Source organism: Apium graveolens, chromosome 3 (genome assembly GCF_009905375.1).
Source record: "Apium graveolens cultivar Ventura chromosome 3, ASM990537v1, whole genome shotgun sequence".
In the NCBI taxonomy this organism is placed as follows: Eukaryota; Viridiplantae; Streptophyta; class Magnoliopsida; order Apiales; family Apiaceae; genus Apium; species Apium graveolens.
The window spans coordinates 139,988,889-140,010,671 of NC_133649.1; the positions used below are offsets into that span (position 1 = coordinate 139,988,889).

Here is a 21,783-nt window from a genome sequence, read left to right on the forward strand (position 1 = left end):
TCTTCCAATTGTTTACATTTCAAAATTTTCCAAAAATAGTAAAGTTTTTGTAACTTTAAAAATAACTACATCCACTACTTGTCTTCACTATACCCACTTTATACATATAATATTAATCGGTCCCACTATTTTACTCATTTTTTTAACTTTCCTCTACTACTTTATCATTTTTTTTAAACTCCGTGCCCAACCCAAATGTAAACATTTGGGAGGGACGGAAGGAGTATTTATTATTCAATTATTCAATCTCATAATAATATATTTGAGAGTTTTATACATACCTCAATATTACAATCCTTATATATATATATATATATATGTAAGTCAAGTTCTATGAAAACTACGTTTTTGTTGGAGATCATTTATGTTCTGTAACTAAAATCTTGAATAAAACATTGCAAAACGTGTTATTTTGCGAATTATATTCTACAAAGATCATTGTTTTATTTAAAATATCGAACATCATACATGTACAACATGTAAAACATGTAGAACATTACAAAGTATTTTATTTTACGAAACATGTTTAGTTTGCAGAATATATAGATTATACTTATTAAACTTAAATGATCTTCAACAATTTTAATAAATTAGTGATATTTGTAAAATATTTTTCACAAAATAATATATTTTATAGTGTTTTGATTATATAACATATGTGATTTTCGAAATCTCCGATAAAAAAGTGGACTCCATATAATTTGTCATATATATATATATATATATAATACGGGGACATTCTGCGTTGTCCACATCTCAGCCCGAGTCAAGCAAATGTTCAAAGAGAAGTTCTATTCCTGTATTAAATTTAAAACATTTGTCACCAAAGATCCCTCTTTGGCATTATTAGGTACTAAAGCTGATGTGCTGTATCGGTTGTCTAGTAGGCTGTCATGCTTGACTTTAGTTCTCAATGGGTATGCCCCTTTATTTTTTGTAATAGTTTCTTCCTTTTATAAATTTTTGTTTATTTAACAAAAAAATATAAAATAATATAATGCATGAGCTCTTATTATGAATGTACATGATAAAATAACAAGTAATGTTTGATAATTCATATATATATAAATAATTAGAAAATGATGTGATATAACCGTGCCGAAATTTAATTCATATGATATATAAATGCACGGGCACACTCATAAAAGTTTATTATTTATAAAATATTTAAAAAATTTAAAAGAATGCTTTGAAGCACACGTACATAACAACCAACGGGGAAATCATAAAATACCAAAATAAGTTGGTTCAATTAAATGCACAAACTATATTTATAGTACTCGTTGATAATACTCATTCCATCTCATTTTAATTCACATTTAATTTTGATCCAGTTAAATTAGCTAAAGTTTAATTAAAATTTATTAATATTTTATAATTAAATAAAATAAAAAAATTATATTACCGGAAAGTAGATTTAATCTATTTTAATATATAATTTTTAATTTTTTAAATTAATATAAAAAATATTTAATTTTTAATCAAAAATTAGTTAATTTAACTTTTATAAAGAAAAATATGATAAATAAAATATGACGGAGGAGTATCTTATTGGAAAGGATGCTGGTGCCTTGTTTATATTCGTGTCTCTGTTTTAGCCGCACAACCTTGCTCTCGGGTTTGTAGCGTACTCTTTTTTTTACTCCCATATTTGAATTATGCCCGTCTTATAGAGGTGTATTTAATTAAAATTTTAAAGATTTTTTTTGGATTTTATAAATTATAGAAAATTTAATTTAAATTCTACAAAATTCTTAAAAATGTAATAATATTTGTTGATTTTTTTTAAAAAATCTGAGCTAATAAATTTATATTTTAAACTTTCATTAAAATCTTGTAATATTTAATTTATATTTTAAAAAATTCATTAAAATCAGATAATATTTTAAAGTCCATGGATTTTTTTTGTATTTTATAAAAATTATAGATTTTGATGGATTTACTAGTATATTTTAAAATCTTAGCAAAATCTAAGAGATTTTGATGAATTTATAGAAACCACTACTCAAATGAGACTCAAATTTATTCAACAATTCCGCTAAAATCCGCGTATAATTAAAATTAGGCAAAATCAGCAACAATCATTTAAAATTAATGGATGGTTATAAATTTTATAAAATGTGAATTTAATACACGTATGTATGTATATTGCACAATGTATCCTCACTATTATAACTAGAATTTTAATAATTAACTAGATATTATTATCACTTCTTTTTCTTCCAAATCTAATCCAAATTTTATTATTATTATTAAATTTTACATAAATTACATTACACTATCTCGGTATAACACCATTTTCAACTCAACTCTAAATATACATTTTTACACTATTTTAATGTAAAACTCCTTTACAGCCCAATTTTAAAAATCACGTCATTTTAATATCACACCAAAAGTTATACCAAATTTAACATTACAATAAAATTTTAAAGTTTTTTTTATATTTTAATTTTGTCCTTATATTACTTTACTAAAATAAATTTATTTTATTTATATTCAATCACTTTATTACTTTTAATTTTAATTTTATATTTTCATAATAAATTAATTTAAATAGTACAAGAATAACGTAAACTTTAATGTTGATTATTTGTTGTTAAATTTAAAAATAGTATAATTTTTACTCAGTGGTATAAAAATTAGGTAAAAATAGTGTAATAGTAAAAATATAGGATAATGGGCAGAGACTAGAGATGGCTTTAACACAACTTAAATGTACGTGTGAGTTTGTTCTTCACCATCAATGGCACCAAAGCACAAATCTCTCTCAAAATCCTATCTCTTTCTCTCCATCTCTCTCCTCTGCATCTTCTCACTCATCTTCTTCATCTTCTCCAAATCTTCCCAACTTTCTTTACTATCATCATCCTCATTTAATTACCAAACCACCCCTCAATTTCCCACTGATTCAATCAAAGTTTTCATTTTGAACCTGCCCAGATCGCTCAATTACGGTCTTTTAGACAAATACTGGTCTTTAACCTCTGATTCTAGGCTTGGAAGTGAAGTAGACAATGAAATTCGAAAGACCAGGGTTTCGAAAACTTCAAGATTTCCTCAATACCCTGAAAGTCCTTTGATCAAACAGTACAGTGCTGAGTATTGGATCATGGGTGATTTGATGACACCTGAAAATATGAGAATTGGGTCATTTGCTAAAAGGGTTTTTGATGTTGAGGATGCTGATGTTGTTTTTGTGCCGTTTTTCGCGACGTTGAGTGCTGAATTGCAGCTGGGTGTGAAGAAAAGTGTGTTTAGGAAGGAGGTGGGGAATGAGGATTATGATAGGCAAAGAGAGGTGGTTGATTTTGTGACGAATACGGAGGCTTGGAAGCGATCCGGGGGGCGTGATCATGTTTTTGTGCTCACAGGTGATTGTGATCATGTTTTTGTTTTTTTAAATGTTGATGGTTGATGCAAATAGTTTTGATGTTATTGTATATTTATATCAAATGGAATGATTTTGACTCAGTACCTTGACTGGATTATAGACACGATTCCATCACAAATCCCGAAACTGACATAGATACGGCTTGATTAATCAAATATGACTGACACAAATACAGCTTATTTAATCAAAATATGACTGGAACTTAAATTAAATCATTTTTTACTTTAACGCAAAGAATGCCAACATGGCACTGAACATCCGATTATAATTTACACATCTACACAATTGTATAGATAAAAATCTAGAATGATGCAGCAGGACTCGATTAACCTGCCTGAAATGACTCATATATTTATTTTTCATTTTATTTAAGAAGTTTGGGGAAAACGTAAATTGATGCGTATACAGCCAGAAAACGAGATTTTCACACTGTGTTGGACTGTTCTACAGCGACACTTACTTGTGTATATTAGTAAAAGAATGTGCCCATTATTAGATTGTGTCTTGCTGCTTGCATTGTGACTGAAATGTGTTCTTGAAGTTGCATTTGAGAAAAGATACGTTGGCCCTGTGTATTTGCTTGCTGTTAGTTAGTATCGCACTCGAGGTGGTAGAATTTAAGCTGATTGCTTCTTATGTGAAAATCAAGGTCTATCTACATGTATATACAAGAATGAAGTTCTTGAACTTGTATGTTTTGTCAAATCACAATTAAGGTGCAGAATAATTTTAAAGAAAGTCTATCTTTACGTAATCAGCTAGTATTACTACATGGATGCTACTATAAGGTATTTTGCATGCACTGGTGGATCTATAAATGATAAGAGAGGGGGGCTTAAAACATAATTTTAAATTAAGTAAAAAAAATAGTTGAATATAAGAACCATTTCATTGCTGAGTCAACATTCACTACAGCAAACATTTTATAAAAGCTTTATCTAATTATTCATGGGTGGGCTTAAGCACACCTCGCCCACCCCCTGGATCCGCCCCTGTTTGCATGTCCAACTACGTCCATAATGAGATGAAATGTATGGCATGCTGTAGCAGCTTATGGATTAGTCTGTGGATTCTCAGGTTATGTTAAACCTTGAAGCATTCTTTGGCAGACCCTGTTGCAATGTGGCATATCAAAGCTGAGATTGCTCCTTGTATTCTCCTAGTGGTAGATTTTGGTGGATGGTACAAGCTTGACTTAAAGGCATCCAATGGTAGTTCGCCTGACATGGTACAGCACACTCAAGTTTCACTTCTGAAGGATGTGATTGTTCCGTACACACATTTACTGCCTAGATTGGATATATCAAAAAATCAGAAACGAGATACTCTTCTCTATTTCAAAGGAGCTAAACATAGGCATCGGGTCAGTATTCATTATTTGTTGATTACTGTTGCTATCTACTATGAATCTTATACTATGTGTTTCGAACTTTCTGCCCATCTGAGTTTTTTTTTTCATTTAATAGTTAAATCTTCCTAGAAAATTTTCTATACAAACAATGAAACAACCAAACAATTACCCTGGGGGGAAGGAATTTAAAACGTATGTTGGAATAGGATGGGGGACCTTGGTTTGGTCTTGGATCCACCTCTGCATAAAACGCATGAGATCATGTACTAACAGAGAAGTTTATATATCAATTATTGCTTCAACGTGCAATTTCAATTTGAACTTTAGTGAAATTGTAAAAGTGGAAGAAAAAAAGTTTATACTCTACGATCTTCCAGTGAATATCTTTTTACATTATTGCTTCTGTGGCGTCTTTTTTTTCAGAAGTTTCCACTATAAAGAAGAATAGGAGATACCGGGGTAATTAATTTCCTTTATTGCGAGTATCATTTCCTTTATTGCGAAGCTGTAAGGCAGATTGTGTAGCATTTTTCTGTTAGGTATACGGAAGCAATAACAATATCGTAATCTTGAACTAAATTGATATAAAGAAAGCTACGTGGACCTTAATTTTTGTAATATGTACTATGCAGCAAGCTGAGTTCTGCGGCACATTAGGGAACATTAATAGTTTATGTAGTTTGTACGATGCATCTGCTAATTTTCTGCTGTTGTTATATTTTGTGAGCACAATACTCTTTCTTCTACTTTGATACTATAACCGTGCGAAGTTTTTATAATTATACATGTTTTTGGCAATTTCTATTGAGGTTTTAAAAGGGCAGTTGTCTCTTTCTGCCATGTATAACTGTGACTTTCACGTATCACCATTTGACATTTCATCTTCCACACAAGATTCTCAAAATTTAGTTGATTTTTGTGTTAATTATCAGGGTGGATTAGTGAGAGAGAAGTTATGGGATTTATTAGCTAATGAACCTAGAGTGATAATGGAAGAAGGTTTTCCGAATGCCACTGGCAAGGAGCAGTCAATAAAAGGGATGAGGACATCTGAGTTCTGCCTGCATCCTGCTGGAGATACCCCCACTTCGTGTAGAATATTTGATGCCATTCAGAGTCTCTGTATACCAGTTATTGTTAGTGATGACATTGTGCTCCCGTTTGAAGGTACGGTCGATTACTCAGAATTTTCAGTGTTCGTTGCAGTTTCTGATGCGCTTCGACAAAACTGGCTCATCAGGCATCTTAAAGGATACTCCGATCTGCAGAAAAAGAAATTTCGTCAAAATATGGCTCAGGTTCAATCTCTTTTTGAGTATGATAATGGTCATCCAGGTGGCATTGGCCCTGTTGCTCCGAATGGGGCTGTAAATAACATATGGAAAAAGGTTCATGAGAAGTTGCCTATGATTAAAGAAGCTATAGTTAGGGAGAGGAGAAAACCGCCGGGGGTTTCAGTTCCACTGCGTTGTCATTGTACTTGAGTTTAAAGGTCTGTACTGGACCACTGCTGTTTTGTATTATTCATTTTTTGTATCTCTTGTTAGTGTATGTGTTTACATTCTTCATCTTTGAGTGGGTCTTGCCTCTTGGGTTCTTGGTTTCACTGAAAATGCTCAATTATGCACCTAAATATTTAACCTTTGCTCACCTAATCAGAACTGAAGTTCTTGTATTAAAATTCAATTCTTTGTCAAGCTGAAATGTTCCATAGATTACTGTATTTTCCTAGCAAAGTGGATATCACAACAGTGGAAAGGTTATCTTGATTGCACAGTTGAAGTTGTTTAAGAGGACACACACGCATGTAAAACAAACAGGATGTGATTGATACAAAAAACCAATTGAAGGAGATAGATTGTTCGTCATCATTTTTAAAGACGAACATATCACACACAATTAGTGCCGCGCTTAAACCGTGCTTCTGTAGCAAAAAGGGTATAAATTCCATTTTTTCAGCTGTTTAAAATGTCACATTGTTGCACCTCTCAGAGGAATCATATGCTGACCTTACTCTCTACACTGAACACTTTACACTTACCCATTTTTCCAGAGAATCTTATGATGTTTGTTAATTGATAGGGATAAATAAATCCTGATTGTATAATTAAATGTTACATCCTGGTTGTATAATTAAATGTTACAGTAATTATACATGATTTGGGCTGCTAGGCCCAATAAGAAGATTTATGACATTCAGACAAAAAAGGTTAACACATTGATCAGGTCTGATGGACCAGATCAGGCCTGATGGAATACAGAAGGCCCAAAAACCCTGAATATTAATTAATTTCGTAATTAATTAATAAGGGAAAAATCAGCTACTGAGAAGAGTCCCGATAAGAACATAAATCCTTGCAGATTAGCCTCAAAGGGACCTAGAAGGATAAGGAATCAGTTTACTACTATATAGGACTCCAAAGGCATTCTAATTCTGAGACTTGGCTACCAAGTCTGCTATACCAAGTCCAATTCAAGGACCACCAACATCTATATAAGGGGCCTCACCCCACAAATCAGAATTACGTTTTTTGGCTTGATTCTCTAATTCACAGAGATACGTAGGCATCTCGTAAAGGCAAAGTTAAGCTACGAAAAACGAGAGCATCCATTAAAGACCTTGAGCTCCCGAACCTTAGCAATAAATACAGCAAATAATAACCTTAGTTTTTTATCCATAACATTTGGCGCCGTCTGTGGGAAAGCACAACAACAACCATGGCGAAAACACGGAGAACAGTTAGAGCCCTTGAAGGAGGAACACTAATGGGGACAACCCAAGTGATCTCGTCAACTGTGGAGGTACCTCCTCAATCAACCTATGCAACCACGCAAGGAGAAGCCCAGATAGGGGCAACTGAACCTCAGCCACAAGGGACGATTTCCTACGCTACTCAAGGTACGAATCCCCAAGTTCAACAAGTACATGCACCTGTGAATTCTCGACCTATCGGGTACGAATATTCAACTATTGTTACTACTAACCCCCCTTATGGGATGCCCCTTTACCCCGAGGTTGGAGGAAGTGGACATGCTGAACGTAGTGAAGCACGAGGGCGCTCGCCCCCATACATACGAGATTTGGCTCCTATCCCTGAGGATCAAGAATTTTCTGGTCCTTACATTGAGAGAGACTCCGAATCTTCGGATGATGAAGTAGCCCCAAAAAGGAGACATTCTGGCAAAGAGCCGATGGCTGATGGTAGCCAACGCCCTCAAAGCACCCAAGGGGCGAATCCCCAAGAAGTGCAGGAAAGAATCAGGGCTCACGAGGCTGAGATTCAAAGGCTGAGGCGCGACTTGGAGGCGCACCAAACCACCAGACCCCAGTACCTCCTAGGGGAGAAATCCTCCTCATATCATAAACCTGGATGGTCCAGTGCAGAGAAGGGATGTTGTCCCAAGGGCTGATCCAAGCAATCTTCTTCCCCTTGGAGATCCTGACGATCCTACTCCACCCTTCACTGAAGATATAATGAATGCCCATATCTCAAGGAAGTTCAAGATGCCAACTATAAAAGCTTATGACGGCACAGGAGATCCCGCTAATCATGTTAGAACATTCTCTAATGCACTGCTGTTGCAGCCCTTGAATGATGCTATTAAGTGTCGGGCCTTTCCTCAAACCCTGTCGGGTATGGCTCAAAGGTGGTATAGTCGTTTGCCCCCAAACTCTATTGGGTCGTTCAGAGAATTAAGTCAGGCTTTTATTAAGCAATTCATCAGCGGGAGAGTACATGAGAAAAGTTCAGCATCTCTTATGAGTATTGTGCAGGGAACAAAGGAATCCTTGAGAGACTATCTGAATCGTTTCACAAAGGAGGCTTTAAAAGTCCCAGACCTTGATGATAAGGTAGCCATGATAGCACTGCAACAAGGAACTAGGGATTAGTTTTTCAAGATGTCCTTAGCCAAACGCCCCCCTGAAAGCATGTTGCAGCTCCAGGATAGGGCAGGGAAGTACATCAAGATGGAAGAAAGCATGAGGAAGACCGTAGTGAGTAATGAGCCCACTGGAGGCAAGAAGCGGAAAACTGATCTGGAGTATATCGCTAAGGGCAAGTATCCTAGAACCGAGCATAACCCTGATTCAACCCCCAAGAAGGGAGGACATGGGCAAAAGTTCACTGAATACGCTAAGCTGAATGCTCCTAGAAGCCAGATCTTGATGGAAATCGAGAAAGATAGAGATATTCGTTGGCCTAAGCCCTTGAAGGCTGATCCTGCAAAGCTAGATAAAAGCAAGTATTGCAGATTTCATAAAGATTTTGGTCATGACACCGATGAGTGTAGACAGCTGAAAGATGAAATTGAGTTCCTCATTCGAAAAGGAAGATTGAACAAATACACCGGAGAAGGAGGGGATAGGAATAACAATGGAAGAAAGAACTTTGAAGATCGTAGGAGGGACCAAGATGATCAGGGGCGGAATCCCCAGCCTAGAGGACCTGTGATAAATACAATCTTCGGAGGACCACGACCCCGATGGCCTGTGATAAACACAATCTTTGGAGGACCAACTGCTGCTGGGTTATCCAAGAACTCCAGGAAAGCGTATGCCCGAGAAGTTATGCATATTGTTGGGGAATCCCAGAAGAGGGCCAGGACAGGAGTAACAATGTCATTTGATGATTCTGATCTGGAGGGTGTGAAATTTCCCCATGACGATCCGTTGGTTATAACCCCGATAATAGGGAACAGCCCAGTGAGAAGGGTCCTTGTGGATAATGGTGCTTCAGTGGATATCTTGCTCCATGACACCTTTTTGAGGATGGGATATAATGACTCCTAATTGACCCCAACCGACATGCCAATATATGGGTTTGCGGGAGTGGAGTGCCCCGTAGAAGGGATAATCAAGTTGCCAACAACCATAGGACAGGAACCAAGACAAGTAACTCAGATGTTGGACTTCGTGGTGGTGAAGGCCAGTTCGACTTACAACGCTATCATGGGAAAAACAGGGATACACGCCTTCAAGGCAGTCCCTTCTTCCTACCATTCAGTTATGAAGTTTCCTACCCGGGATGGGATTGGAGAAGAGAGAGGAGACCAGAAAATGGCTGGAAGCTGTTATGTGGCCTCTTTGAGGGCATATGGAGTTGGGGGCAGGTTCTTCCTATTGAAGATCTGGATATCCGAGAGAATGATGATAAAAGAGGAAAGCCAGCAGAAGACTTGGTTTCAATTGCTTTAGCCCCCGAAGATCCTGAGAAGGTTACTTTTATTGGAGCAACGTTCGAGGAGCCCCTTAGAGGGAAGTTGGTGAAATTTTTGCAAGAAAATAGTGACGTATTTGCATGGTCAGCAGCTGATATGCCAGGTATAGACCCGGAACTGATTACTCACAAGCTGAATGTGGACCCAAATCGGAAGACAGTGAAACAAAAGAAAAGAAGTTTTGCTTCAGAAAGGCAAGAAGCTATAAAACAGGAAGTGGAGAAGCTCTTGGAGGTTGGTTTCGTTGAGGAGATTCAATTTCCAGAGTGGTTAGCAAACCCTGTAATGGTGAAGAAGGCCAATGGAAAATGGAGGATGTGTGTGGACTTTACTGATCTAAATGATGCCTGTCCTAAGGACTGTTTCCCATTACCAAGGATCGATACTTTGATAGATGCCACTGCTGGGCATGAAATGCTAAGCTTCATGGATGGATTCAGTGGATATAATCAGATCAAGATGCACAAGGATGACTTTCCAAAGGTATCATTCATCACTGACTTTGGTGTTTATTGTTATCTAGTTATGGCATTTGGTCTTAAGAATGCAGGAGCCACCTATCAAAGGTTGGTAAATAAAATTTTTAAGAATCTTATTGGAAAGACTATGGAAGTTTATGTCGATGATATGTTAGTCAAGAGTCTAGTATAGACTGACCATATAACCCATTTGAGGGAAGCTTTTGAGGTCCTGAGGTACCACAAGATGATGTTAAATCCTACAAAGTGTGCTTTCGGAGTAGGGTCTGGAAAATTTTTGGGATTGATGGTCTCCAAGAGAGGGATCGAGGCTAACCCCGATAAAATAAAGGCAATCCTGGACATGGAACCACCAAAAACTGTCAAGGATGTTCAGAAGCTCACAGGAAGGGTTGCTGCGCTGGGACGATTCATCTCCAAGTCAGGAGACAAGTTCTTATCATTCTTCAAGTCACTAAAAAACATTAAGGACTTTGTATGGAGTGAGGAAAACCAGAAGGCTTTCGAGGAGTTAAAGAAATATATGGCCCAGGCCTCGTTGTTGGCCAAGCCAGCTTTGAATGAAGTTTTATTCTTATACTTAGCTGTTTCAGAGAGTGCCTTGAGCGCTGTATTTGTTAAGGAGGAACTGAAAATCCAGAAACCCGTATACTATGTCAGCAAAATTCTGCATGGTGCTGAGTTGAATTATTCAACTATTGAGAAATTTTCTCTAGCCTTGGTAATGGCTTCAAGAAAGTTACGACCTTACTTTCAGGCTCATCAAATTGAGGTGCTAACGAATCATCCCCTGAGAAATATCATTCATAATCCCAAGGCTAGTGGGAGATTGATCAAGTGGGCAATAGAGCTGGGAGAGTTCGACATCAAGTATAAGCCACGAACGGCAATAAAAGTCCAGGCATTAGCTGACTTCATGGTGGAATGTACCATACCCAACCAAGAAGTCGGGGGGGGGGGGGGGCAGGAAGATAACATACCTCAAGACAAGGAAGTTGATAAGGGGGATAAAGAGAAGGTTAATAAGGAAAAATAATACTGGGTTCTCTATTTTGATGGAGCATCAAAAATGAATTCAAGTGGAGCAGGTTTGGTTTTACAAAGCGCTGATGGGTTCTTAATTGAGTATGCCATGAAGTTAGACTTCCCAACCACAAATAATGAGGCAGAATATGAAGCTCTGATAGCTGGTCTTGGCTTAGCAGGGACACTTAGAGTCAAGAACTTAAAAGTCTGTGGAGACTCGAAGTTGGTCATATCCGAGGTGAAGGGAGAGTTTAAGGCAAGGGATGAAACGATGGCTAAGTATGTCCGCCTAGTAAGGGCCGTGATGACCCAATTTGATGAATGCTATGCTGAGCACATTCCAAGGGAGGAAAATGCTAAGGCAGATGCATTGCCTAAATTTGCTTCATCTGAGATGGAAGAAAGTTCTGGAAGTGTATACTATCGCGTTTTGAAAACATGGAGCATTGATGTTAAGCTTGTGGCTCCTATAGGCATGGGGACATCATGGATTGATCCCATTAAGGCTCACATTCAAATCGGTTGGTTACCAAACGATGCTACTGAGGCACGAAAATTGGCTGTTCGAGCACTAAGATACTCTTTGATAGATGGAATTCTGTATAAAAGATCTTTTGTGGTTCCCTACTTAAGATGTCTCAGGCCCGATGAGGCTCGCTTGGCTCTTGAAGAAGTACATGAAGGCATATGTGGGCAACACTTGGGGGGCAGGGCCTTGGCTCATAAGATAACCCGTTTAGGCTTCTATTGGCCAGAAATGATGGCTGATGCCAAAGAATATGTGAAAAAATGTGACCGCTGTCAGAAGCACGCACCAGTTGTTAGACAACCCCCCGAGATGTTGACCTCTATTAACTCGCCCATCCCCTTTGCTATGTGGGGAATGGATATACTAGGGCCCTTCCCCATGGCCACGGCATAAAGGAAGTTTTTGATTGTAGCCATTGAGTATTTCACCAAGTGGATTGAAGCCAAACCCTTGGCCAAGATCACAACTAAGCAGGTTGCACAATTCCTGTGGGAAAGTATTATGTGTCGGTATGGAATTCCCCGCATCCTAGTCACTGACAATGGAACACAGTTCAACAATGAGGAATTCAAGAAATATTGTGAGGAAAATGAAATTGAGTTGCGATTCACATCCGTGGCTCACCCGCAAGCCAATGGGCAAGCAAAAGTGGCAAATCGAATAATCCTGGATGGACTAAAGAAGAGGATCGAGAAGTCAAGAAATAACTGGGTGGATGAAATACTCCCCATACTATGGGCCTATAGGACTACCTGTAGAGTCACGACTGGAGCAACTCCCTTCATGTTAGCATATGGTGCAGAAGCAGTTGTTCCTGTAGAGATCTCACATTCCTCCCCAAGGATTCAAGCTTTCAATGTTGAGGAAAATGAAGAAGGGCAAAGGTTAGCCCTGGATCTAATTGACGAAGTACGAGATGAGGCACATACAAAGATAGTGGAATATCAGAAAAATGCTTCGTTCTACTACAACCTAAGGGTTAAAGAAAGGTTCTGCATACAAGGTGACTTAGTCTTGAGGAAAGTGGAAGCTTCTGGTGTAGGACAGAAAGGAAAACTTGCCCCAAATTGGGAAGGGCCGTACAAAGTCAAGAGCGTTCAGGGTAGAGGAACCTACAAGCTGGAGACTATGGATGGTTTTGAAGTCCCGAGAACTTGGCATGCCCAAAACCTGAAGGTTTACTATGTGTAGAACAGTTAAAATATGATACTCACTTATCAGTATGACAAGTAGGTTTAAAAGCACCTTGAAACTTTGCTTGCTTAGGATTTTTCTATATAGAAGCTATGTTTAGATTTTATCAGGGTTGAACCCATTTCATGTAAGGTATCAAGAATACTAAGTTATAATATAAAGCCTTCGACTTAATCTTAGCCTATTAGATTGATGCATTGTGAAAGATAAAACCGAGTTATAAACTTGAGTTTGAAAAATCGAAAGAAAAATACGACGATACTTGGGCAAAATATGACTGAAAATATTAAAAGTCAATTACAAAGTTCAATATTGTCTGAGAAAGAAGAAATACATAAAAACTTAAGCCTTGGAAGGCTGGGATTCTTTGAAACCACTATCCGAAGTCTCCTCGGATGTCTCTTCAGTCGGTCCCTCGGAAGTCCCCTCGAAAGTCTCCGCAGAGGTTCCCTCGGAGATGCTTTGGATGCTGCAGGAGACGCTGGTTTAGGAGACGTTGTCTTTAGAGGCTCTTCTACCCTGGCCTTCTTTACAACGGGATCAGGCTCCTCCTCAGAAGAAGATTCCTCCTCTTCAGAGCTGGACTCGAGCTCCTTCCTCTTTTGGCCTTGGCCTTGGCCTTGACTCCCCGATAGGCCGTCCTTGATCAAATCAGCAAGCTTATCTGTAACGCCCCCAAGTGCTGGAACTCGCACAGGGGAAGGGAAGGAGGACTGTTCGAGGACTTCTGGAAACTCGTCTTGAATGGCCTCCACAGCGGCATCCCAGCCTTCCTTATAGCTGACTGGATGAAGGAAGGCATCATGCTCCACCATTAAATCCTTGAACTGCTGAGTGTCCATCCAGCCGTCAAAGGCTTTATCCTTTTGAGCCTTGAGGATAACATTTTCGGCCCGGGCCGTTTCCAAGTCAGAAGTAGATGAGGCAAGTTGGGCTTCAAGGGCCTCTATTCTTTGATTGGCCTCCTCCAGTTTCTTGTTCGCATCCTCGAGGCCAACCTTCCAAGCCTTGGCTTGGTGAATCGTCCCTTGAAAATGGGCGTTCGCCTATAAGATACACAACAAAGGTAAGAAATGGAAAAAATCAAAAAGGCAAAAAACTACGAATGGAAAAGGAAAAAGACGTACCGTCGCCAAAGCCTGAGCTCTGAAAAGCTCGTTAGCCTCCAAGTCCTGTTGAAGGACAAAGTCTTGATAGTCAATCGGGGAAATGGAATGCATAGACCATTCCTTGGCAAGCGTTGTGTTGCCAACAATCGAATCTTTGCCCCGGATTCCCTAAGCAGGTTGGAAGTAAGACCCTGGTTTTTGCCTGGTACGTAAAACTTGGTTGGGGCCTTCTTCGCCTGGTTCCTTTGCCTGGAGTAGGAACTCTGGGAAACGATCTCCAAGGCGCGGGTCTTTAAAGACCTTTCCAGCACGCTTCATCCTGGTCGTTTCCAAGTCTTTAGGCTTTGTAGCCTCATCAATTTTCTCAGCCACTGCAACAAATAAGATAAGTAAGTTGAGAAGTTAGAAAAGTAGAAGATAGAAGGAACGAAAACAACTAGATAAGGAAGGAAACGTACTCTTCTTAGGGACGGGAGAAAGGCTGCGTTCTACAAGAACGGTCTCCCTGATAAGATCCCAAGAATAGAAAGTCCCATTATCTTGCGTAAGGAGGTTGAAAGCTCGGGTCTCCTCCTCATACAAAATTATATCGTTTGGACTCCCATCTACGGCTAGCCCAAAAGACGAGCGAAATAGGGTGCCCCAATCGCCACCTTCCCAAACGACGAACATAAAATATTTCTTCCACCCCAAGTTGTTGTCAGGGATGGACTTCCCGTTCACTATGTGGGGAACGGTTGGGCGCTGTTTTAAAGAAACCCACCCCGGATTCTTGTTAGGATTGTTCATGAACTGAAAAATCTTTCTAAAAACAGCAACAGAGGTAAAGACATTGTGCTTGGCACATTGCGACCGATAGCACAGAATCAACCTCCAAGAGTTAGGAGGGAGTTGGCAAGGGCTGATGCCCACATCAGCTAGCAAAACATGGATGAATGGGTGAAAGGGGAGTCTAATACCTGCTCTGAAAGTATCCCTGTAGACGCATAGTGCGTCTTTCCTCCACTGACAGGCCCTGTCGACCGGACCTGCAAGAACTAGCTTGAAAGGATCCTTGATTCCGAAACAACCGCTCAACTTGTCCAGCTCCTTTGGATCCCGCAAGGCACTGATATGGTCGTGCACGTCTAGATGCGCATCTGACGGGTGCTCGTCCCCTGGGGTGTTGATCATATCAATCAAGGAAGTGTACCTTGACCGAATGGGAAATTCATTGGACTTTCTGGCCACATTCATCTTGGCCAAACGGGTCATTTTCTTATCGGCCATCTGAAAGAAAGGCACATAACGAGACAATTTTAAAACGCAAACTATGCAAAAACAAGCACAAAAAGTAAAGGGAGAAGTCTTACCTGAAGTAATGCTCCTAAAAAAGGCTTTGGGGCTTAAGATACTCCGACCTACTGTTATTGCTCTGAGATCCTTAACAGAAGAAGAAAGAAGGAGAATTTAGAAATGAGAAAGTGAGGAGCAGTAGACTCTACTCACTCCTTTATATAGGAGAAAAAGTGAAGTTGAAGGGACAAAAAGCCCAGTAAGGATATAGGCCCAAAGAAAAAAGCCCAGAAATGGAACATTCTAGAATATTCCAAGGAATTCCAAAGAAATTAAATAAAAATTCCCGAGAATTCTGAGGAAGGTGTTTTAATATATTAAGCCGAGATTAATAAGAGGCTCAATGGGAGGCCCAAATCCAATTAGGATTTGGAAAAATAAAAAGCCCAAATCCAATTAAGATTTGGAAAAATAAAAAGCCCAAATCCAATTAAGATTTGGAAAATAGAAGGCCCAAATCCAATTAGGATTTGGAAAAATAGAAGGCCCAAATCAAAGTCCTAAAAAAGATAAGGCCCAATCCAAATTGGATAAGAAGGAAGCCCAATAAGACCAGGATTGAGGTCGAGTTCCAAGTCGTGAATTTCTGCTCGAATTCTTTCGAACAGACACCCGAAAATTACGGGTATAATAGACCAGGATTGAGGTCGAATTTTAGCTCATGAATTATGTTCGAATTATTTCAAACAGACACCCGAAAATTACGGGTATAATAGAACTGAATTGAGGTCGAAAGCCAGATCAGGATCGAGGTCGAATTCCTGAATCAAGCTAAATATTTTTCAAGAATGGGGTGCAGAAACCTAGACTAAAATCCAGGTCGAAGAATCAACTAGGATCCTGGTCAAAACCCAGGTCGTAAATCCTAGTCGAAATCTAACGACCAGGAAGCAAATAAGCACAGAAGTCTCGACTAAGATCTAGGTCGAAGGTTTGACTAGGATCCTGGTCGAAACCCAGGTCATGGATCCTAGTCGAAACCAAACGACCAGGAAGCAAAGAAAGACACTAGTTTTCGACCAAAATCCAGGTCGAAGTTTCGACTAGGATCCTGGTCGAAAGCCAGGTCGTGGATCCTAGTCGAAGTCCTTCGACCAGAATTGGAAAGTTGGCCCACAATTCGATTAGGATCCAGGTCGAAAATTCGACTAGGATTCTGGTCGAAAAAGGGCTGAAAATTTGAGAATATTTGTGAAAAATTGCAGAAAATTTTGAAAAATCTCGGGAAAAAGGGAAAATTCCTGAAAAAATACCAGAAAACTCCTAAAAATAGGGAGAAGGTAAGAAAATGGGAAGGGAAGTTTTTAAACGACCCTGAAGCCGCGTACAAGGCATATCATTGTAAACGTGTAGGTCGCTACACACTTTACGCAAAACGATACCCTGAAAGGGAATGAACGAACTTAACTTTTGCGAAATCTTATACGGTTTCCCAAAAGTTGGGGGCAAATGATAGGGATAAATAAATCCTGATTGTGTAATTAAATGTTACAGTAATTATACATGATTTGGGCTGTTAGGCCCAATAAGAAGATGTATGACATTCAGACCAAAAAGATTAACACATTGATCAGGCCTGATAGACCAGATCAGGCCTGATGGAATAAAGAAGGCCCAAAAACCCTGAATATTAATTAATTTCGTAATTAATTAATAAGGGAAAAATCAGCTACTGAGAAGAGTCCCGATAAGGACATAAATCCTTGCAGATTAGCCTCAAAGGGACCTAGAAGGATAAGGAATCAGTTTCCTACTATATAGGACTCCAAAGTCCATTCTAATTCTGAGACTTGGCTACCAAGTCTGCTATACCAAGTCCAATTCAAGAACCACCAACATCTATATACGGGGCCTCACCCCACAAATCAGAACTACGTTTTTTGGCTTGATCCTCTAATTCACTGAGATACGTAGGCATCTCGTAAAGGCAAAGTTAAGCTACGAACCACGAGAGCAGCCATTAAAGGCCTTGAGCTCCCGAAGCTTAACAATAAATACAACAAATAATAAACTTAGTTTTTTATCCATAACATTAATCTTTACTGTTAACACTCGTATGTATGTACTTATGCAGTTATGTTTATGTTTGCTTATACTGATAGAAGTAATAGATAATCGCCCGGGAGATGCTTATAAATTGTCAATGATTCCGGTGTAAGGGTTGTACTGTGATTATTGATTAATCTTTTTTACTTATTTCTCTTATTTCTTAAGACTTTGCAGTAACTTTATATTTTTGCAGATAGCTTAGATAACTTACAAAATATAAAATGGTGTTGTTCAGTACTTGTATTTTTTTCGTTTAGAACTCATACTTATCATGTATGATACTATATTATAATAGACGAATCATTAAAAGTTTCGTCGTCGGTCGGTCGGTACTTGCTGAAATTATCTAATTACCCTTACTTAATTGTTCTAATTTTAGTTATTGGGTTGATCAATTCTAATTCTAATTCATATCAATGTCAATTTCCTCTATTATTTTACCAATTTCAATTCTATTTTATATTAAACTCTATATCACTATAATTTATATTAAATTCAATTTCTTCTACCAATTTAAATTTTAATTCATATCGAGTTCTTTATCATTCTAATTTGTTACCTCAGGCTAAATTAAATTTAAACAAACTAAATATAAGTCTTAAGATTTGGTTGATATATAATGTGACTCGGGCTAAGATAAAATAATAATACTATCAATCCTCCTAAAAAATTATACAAATGAACTTGGATAAACAAAATAATATATTTTATTTATCCAGGGTAAAAAAATACATTATACAATTGATTCAGACTAACACAAAACTAAAATAAAAATACAATTCGATCAATAAAAATAAAATAATATATACTAATTATTCAGCCTAAAATAAAATTATCTTATTGATCCACACTTAAAAAAATTAAAATTAAACTAAAAATAATTAGTTTGATTTAGCCGGTGGATTAGACATCGGGCTAAAATAAAATAATATAAATCACAGATACGAGATAAATCAAATTAATATTAGGCTAAGTATAATTTGTATCATATTGATGTGAACTAAAAATCAAATTTTAATTAAAACATAAATATTATTTTTAGAAAAATACACATAAAATTATCAATAAAACTATATCGTTCAATCAGTAATATTGTCTTTTTCAAATATCTTTTATAGAATTATTGTTAATCGATTAAGTAATCAACATGCTAAAATAATATTTTTTTAAGGTCCTAACATAATAAAAACATTATATTTTTACCCTTCAGTAAAATAATAATTTCGTTATAATAACATTTCCCTCCTTACCAATGCTATCACTTTAAACAAACTTAATATAATTATTATGAATTCATATCATTTCCTTACCAATGCTATCACTTTAAATAAGTTTAATATAATTATTATGAAATCATATCATTTAAAGTTTTAAATGAACAAAATTCAAAATTGAATTCAATTTTTTTAAAAAAATATTATTATGAAGTCATATCATTTAAAGTTTTAAATGAACAAAATTCAAAATTGAATTCAATTTTTTAAAAAAAAATATATAATATTAAAAAAAATCTGTACTATCTGTAGCACGGGTTTTAAGCTAGTATTTTTAATAATCGTTGGTTTTGCACATATAACCATAATATTGTTGTACTTGGGCTTAACCGTATTCTGCGTAATTATGCTAGGGTATTAAGCTAGTATTTTTAATAATCGTTGGTTTTGCACATATAACCATGATATTGTTGTACTTGGGCTTACCCGTATTCTGCGTAATTATGCTATTGCATATGTATCCCTGGGCACCGCAGTCTTAACCTTATTAACCTCATTTTTCATCACTCCTTTTCTGACGAGTATGCATATTATATTTGGAAGGCCCTGCTAACTAAGTATATGTTGGACCAAGACAAGGCGGCCCAAAGGAATGATAGTTAGAATAATTGTAAAACATAATGTAAAGCCCAAGAATGCCCACTTTGTAAGGAAAAAGCCCATTTGGGACTTAGTATAAATATAAGACAACAACCCCATTTGAAAGGGGTTGGCAAATTATAGCATAGAGACAATCTCCTAAAATTAGAGTCTAATAATATAATATTATTGGAACATCATTTGGCGCTAGAAGGAGCTTTGCTTTAACAAGATCCAACCAGAAGATGATTGTAGAAGAGCTTGATCCGGGAACCGCTGGACCGACTCAGGTAAAGGAGTTGACGGTAGAAGTTGCCGCCGACCCCTCGACCCACGGCGATCGCGAGCTTCCTAAACAACCGGCCTTGAAGCCGAAGTGTTTGTTTCCTCCACCTGAGGCGCCTCCTGAAGATCAATCTCTGGGCTTGAAGGGCACACTTCAAAGGGACAGAAAAAGAAAAACTGTTTCAGATCAGCGTTTTAGAGTACAGACATCTAAAGGAAAGAAATTTCTCTCGAGCGACATACGACTACATTTGGAAAGGAAAGAAAGGCTAAAAGCCCAAAACCAAGAAAATCCAGAAGACCCACTTGATTCAGATGAAGAACTCGAGTTTCTAGAACACGAAACTCGGAGATTGCAGGCTAAACTTGAGCGAAAACGTGAGATTCACCGTCTCCGTCGAGAGCTCCAACAAACTACAGTACAAAATGAAGAACAAGACGATGAATTTTATGATGGGGACGATGCTGAGTACGAATATGAACCGTCGGCAGAGTCGACATATTCACAACCACGCGAACGTCGACAGAGGACAGTGTCATCTGCCGATGTCTCGCGTCAGACAGAATCCGCAGAATCTATATCTCACGAGGAGTTTGCTAAAATGCAGGAGAAAATCGCCCAGATGCGTACCTTGATGAGAAATCAGGCAGGGTTTGAAACCGTTTCTGAGAGCCCCCTATCATTGGTGCTTGTGAAGGCACGCATCGACAGGACACTGAAAACTCCGGCCCTTGATCATTTCGACGGATCCTCGGACCCGTTAGCATTCCTCAATACCTTCGATGGACGTATGGCCTTCTTCGGCCACTCAGAGGTCGCTCGATATCAATTCTTCTCTACTTGCCTCCAGGGTACCGCCCTTCGATGGTACAACAACTTGCCCCCCCGGTCGATCGACTCATGGGCGGCCCTAAAAAGCAAGTTTCAAGCTCGTTTTTCCAGTAACTACAAAGGAATAAAGGTCACAGCTTCCCTAATGACAATGCACCAACGGTCAGGAGAAAGTCTCCGAAGTTTTCTAACACGATTCAGAGAAGAAATAGCAGAGATTCCAGATCTAATCGAGCAAATGGCAGTCAATTTTCTAACATCAGGCATTGATAAATCTCTCCATGGTTTGCTCTTAGAGGAGATCTTTGAGAAAAGACCCAAAACCTTACAAGCAGCATTCCAAATTATAGAACATCGCATGATGCTCCAAGAGGTAGTAAGCTGCATACAGTCCCCCAAACGCTCCTCCAGGTATGAACGACGACGCAGCTAAAGCCCGCGATCTCCCGCACGTGACAGACGTCAAGAACGTCGCCGTTCACCGCCTAGTCATACTGTCGAGCATCAACCAAGGGACAGAAGAGAGAGAGATTGGCAACCCCGCAGTCGTCCAGAAAAAGAATTTACCAAGCTTAACACTGAGAAAACGACCATCTTAACGGTCCTAAAGACAGAGCCGGACTATCGTCCTCCAAGACCCATGAAACTGGGTCGTCCTCCAAGCTCTAGATACTGCGATTACCATGAGGATACATGCCACACAACTGAACAATGCTTTCAACTAAGCAACCTCATCGAGGGGAAAATTCACCGAGGACAGCTAGTGCATTATGTACAGCGGGAAGATTCTCCTCGACGCCATAGACGAGTTGAAGAAGATCGGGTAATTGACGTTATCTTTGGTGGTGTGGCAGCCGTGGGACTCTCTCATAATTCCCGAAAAAGCTATGCCCGTGAGGTTTTTAATGTCAACCCACCGACATCCAAATGCACCCGGACAAATACGTCCCCTGTCATTTCCTTCTCAGACGATGACTACCACCCTGGTCTCATCGAAGGCCATCAGGACGCCCTTGTCATCACGACCCAGGTGGGAAACAACACGGTAAAAAAGATGCTGGTCGACAACGGCAGCTCCGTCAACGTCCTATACCATCATGCCTTCTCCTGAATGGACCTCGGGGATC

The 21,783-nt window shown here is 38.5% G+C and overlaps 1 protein-coding gene across 1 annotated transcript; it reads left to right on the forward strand.

Annotated features, from left to right (window-relative positions):
- The first annotated feature begins 2,700 nt into the window (after positions 1-2,700).
- On the forward strand, positions 2,701-6,351 carry LOC141712801 (putative arabinosyltransferase ARAD1). Its single transcript, XM_074515873.1, has 3 exons — positions 2,701-3,374; positions 4,504-4,757; positions 5,678-6,351. Exons 1-3 carry the CDS (start codon positions 2,747-2,749, stop codon positions 6,227-6,229), a joined length of 1,434 nt encoding a protein of 477 aa, XP_074371974.1. The 5' UTR covers positions 2,701-2,746; the 3' UTR covers positions 6,230-6,351.
- Positions 6,352-21,783: the final 15,432 nt, after the last annotated feature.

Excerpts from the sequence above, each read along its gene's own strand:
- LOC141712801 (XM_074515873.1), top strand. The coding sequence starts at position 2,747 with ATGGCACCAAAGCACAAATCTCTCTCAAAATCCTATCTCTTTCTCTCC. Across the intron at positions 3,375-4,503 it reads TCATGTTTTTGTGCTCACAG|ACCCTGTTGCAATGTGGCAT; the intron begins GTGATTGTGATC and ends ATTCTTTGGCAG. Across the intron at positions 4,758-5,677 it reads GAGCTAAACATAGGCATCGG|GGTGGATTAGTGAGAGAGAA; the intron begins GTCAGTATTCAT and ends GTTAATTATCAG.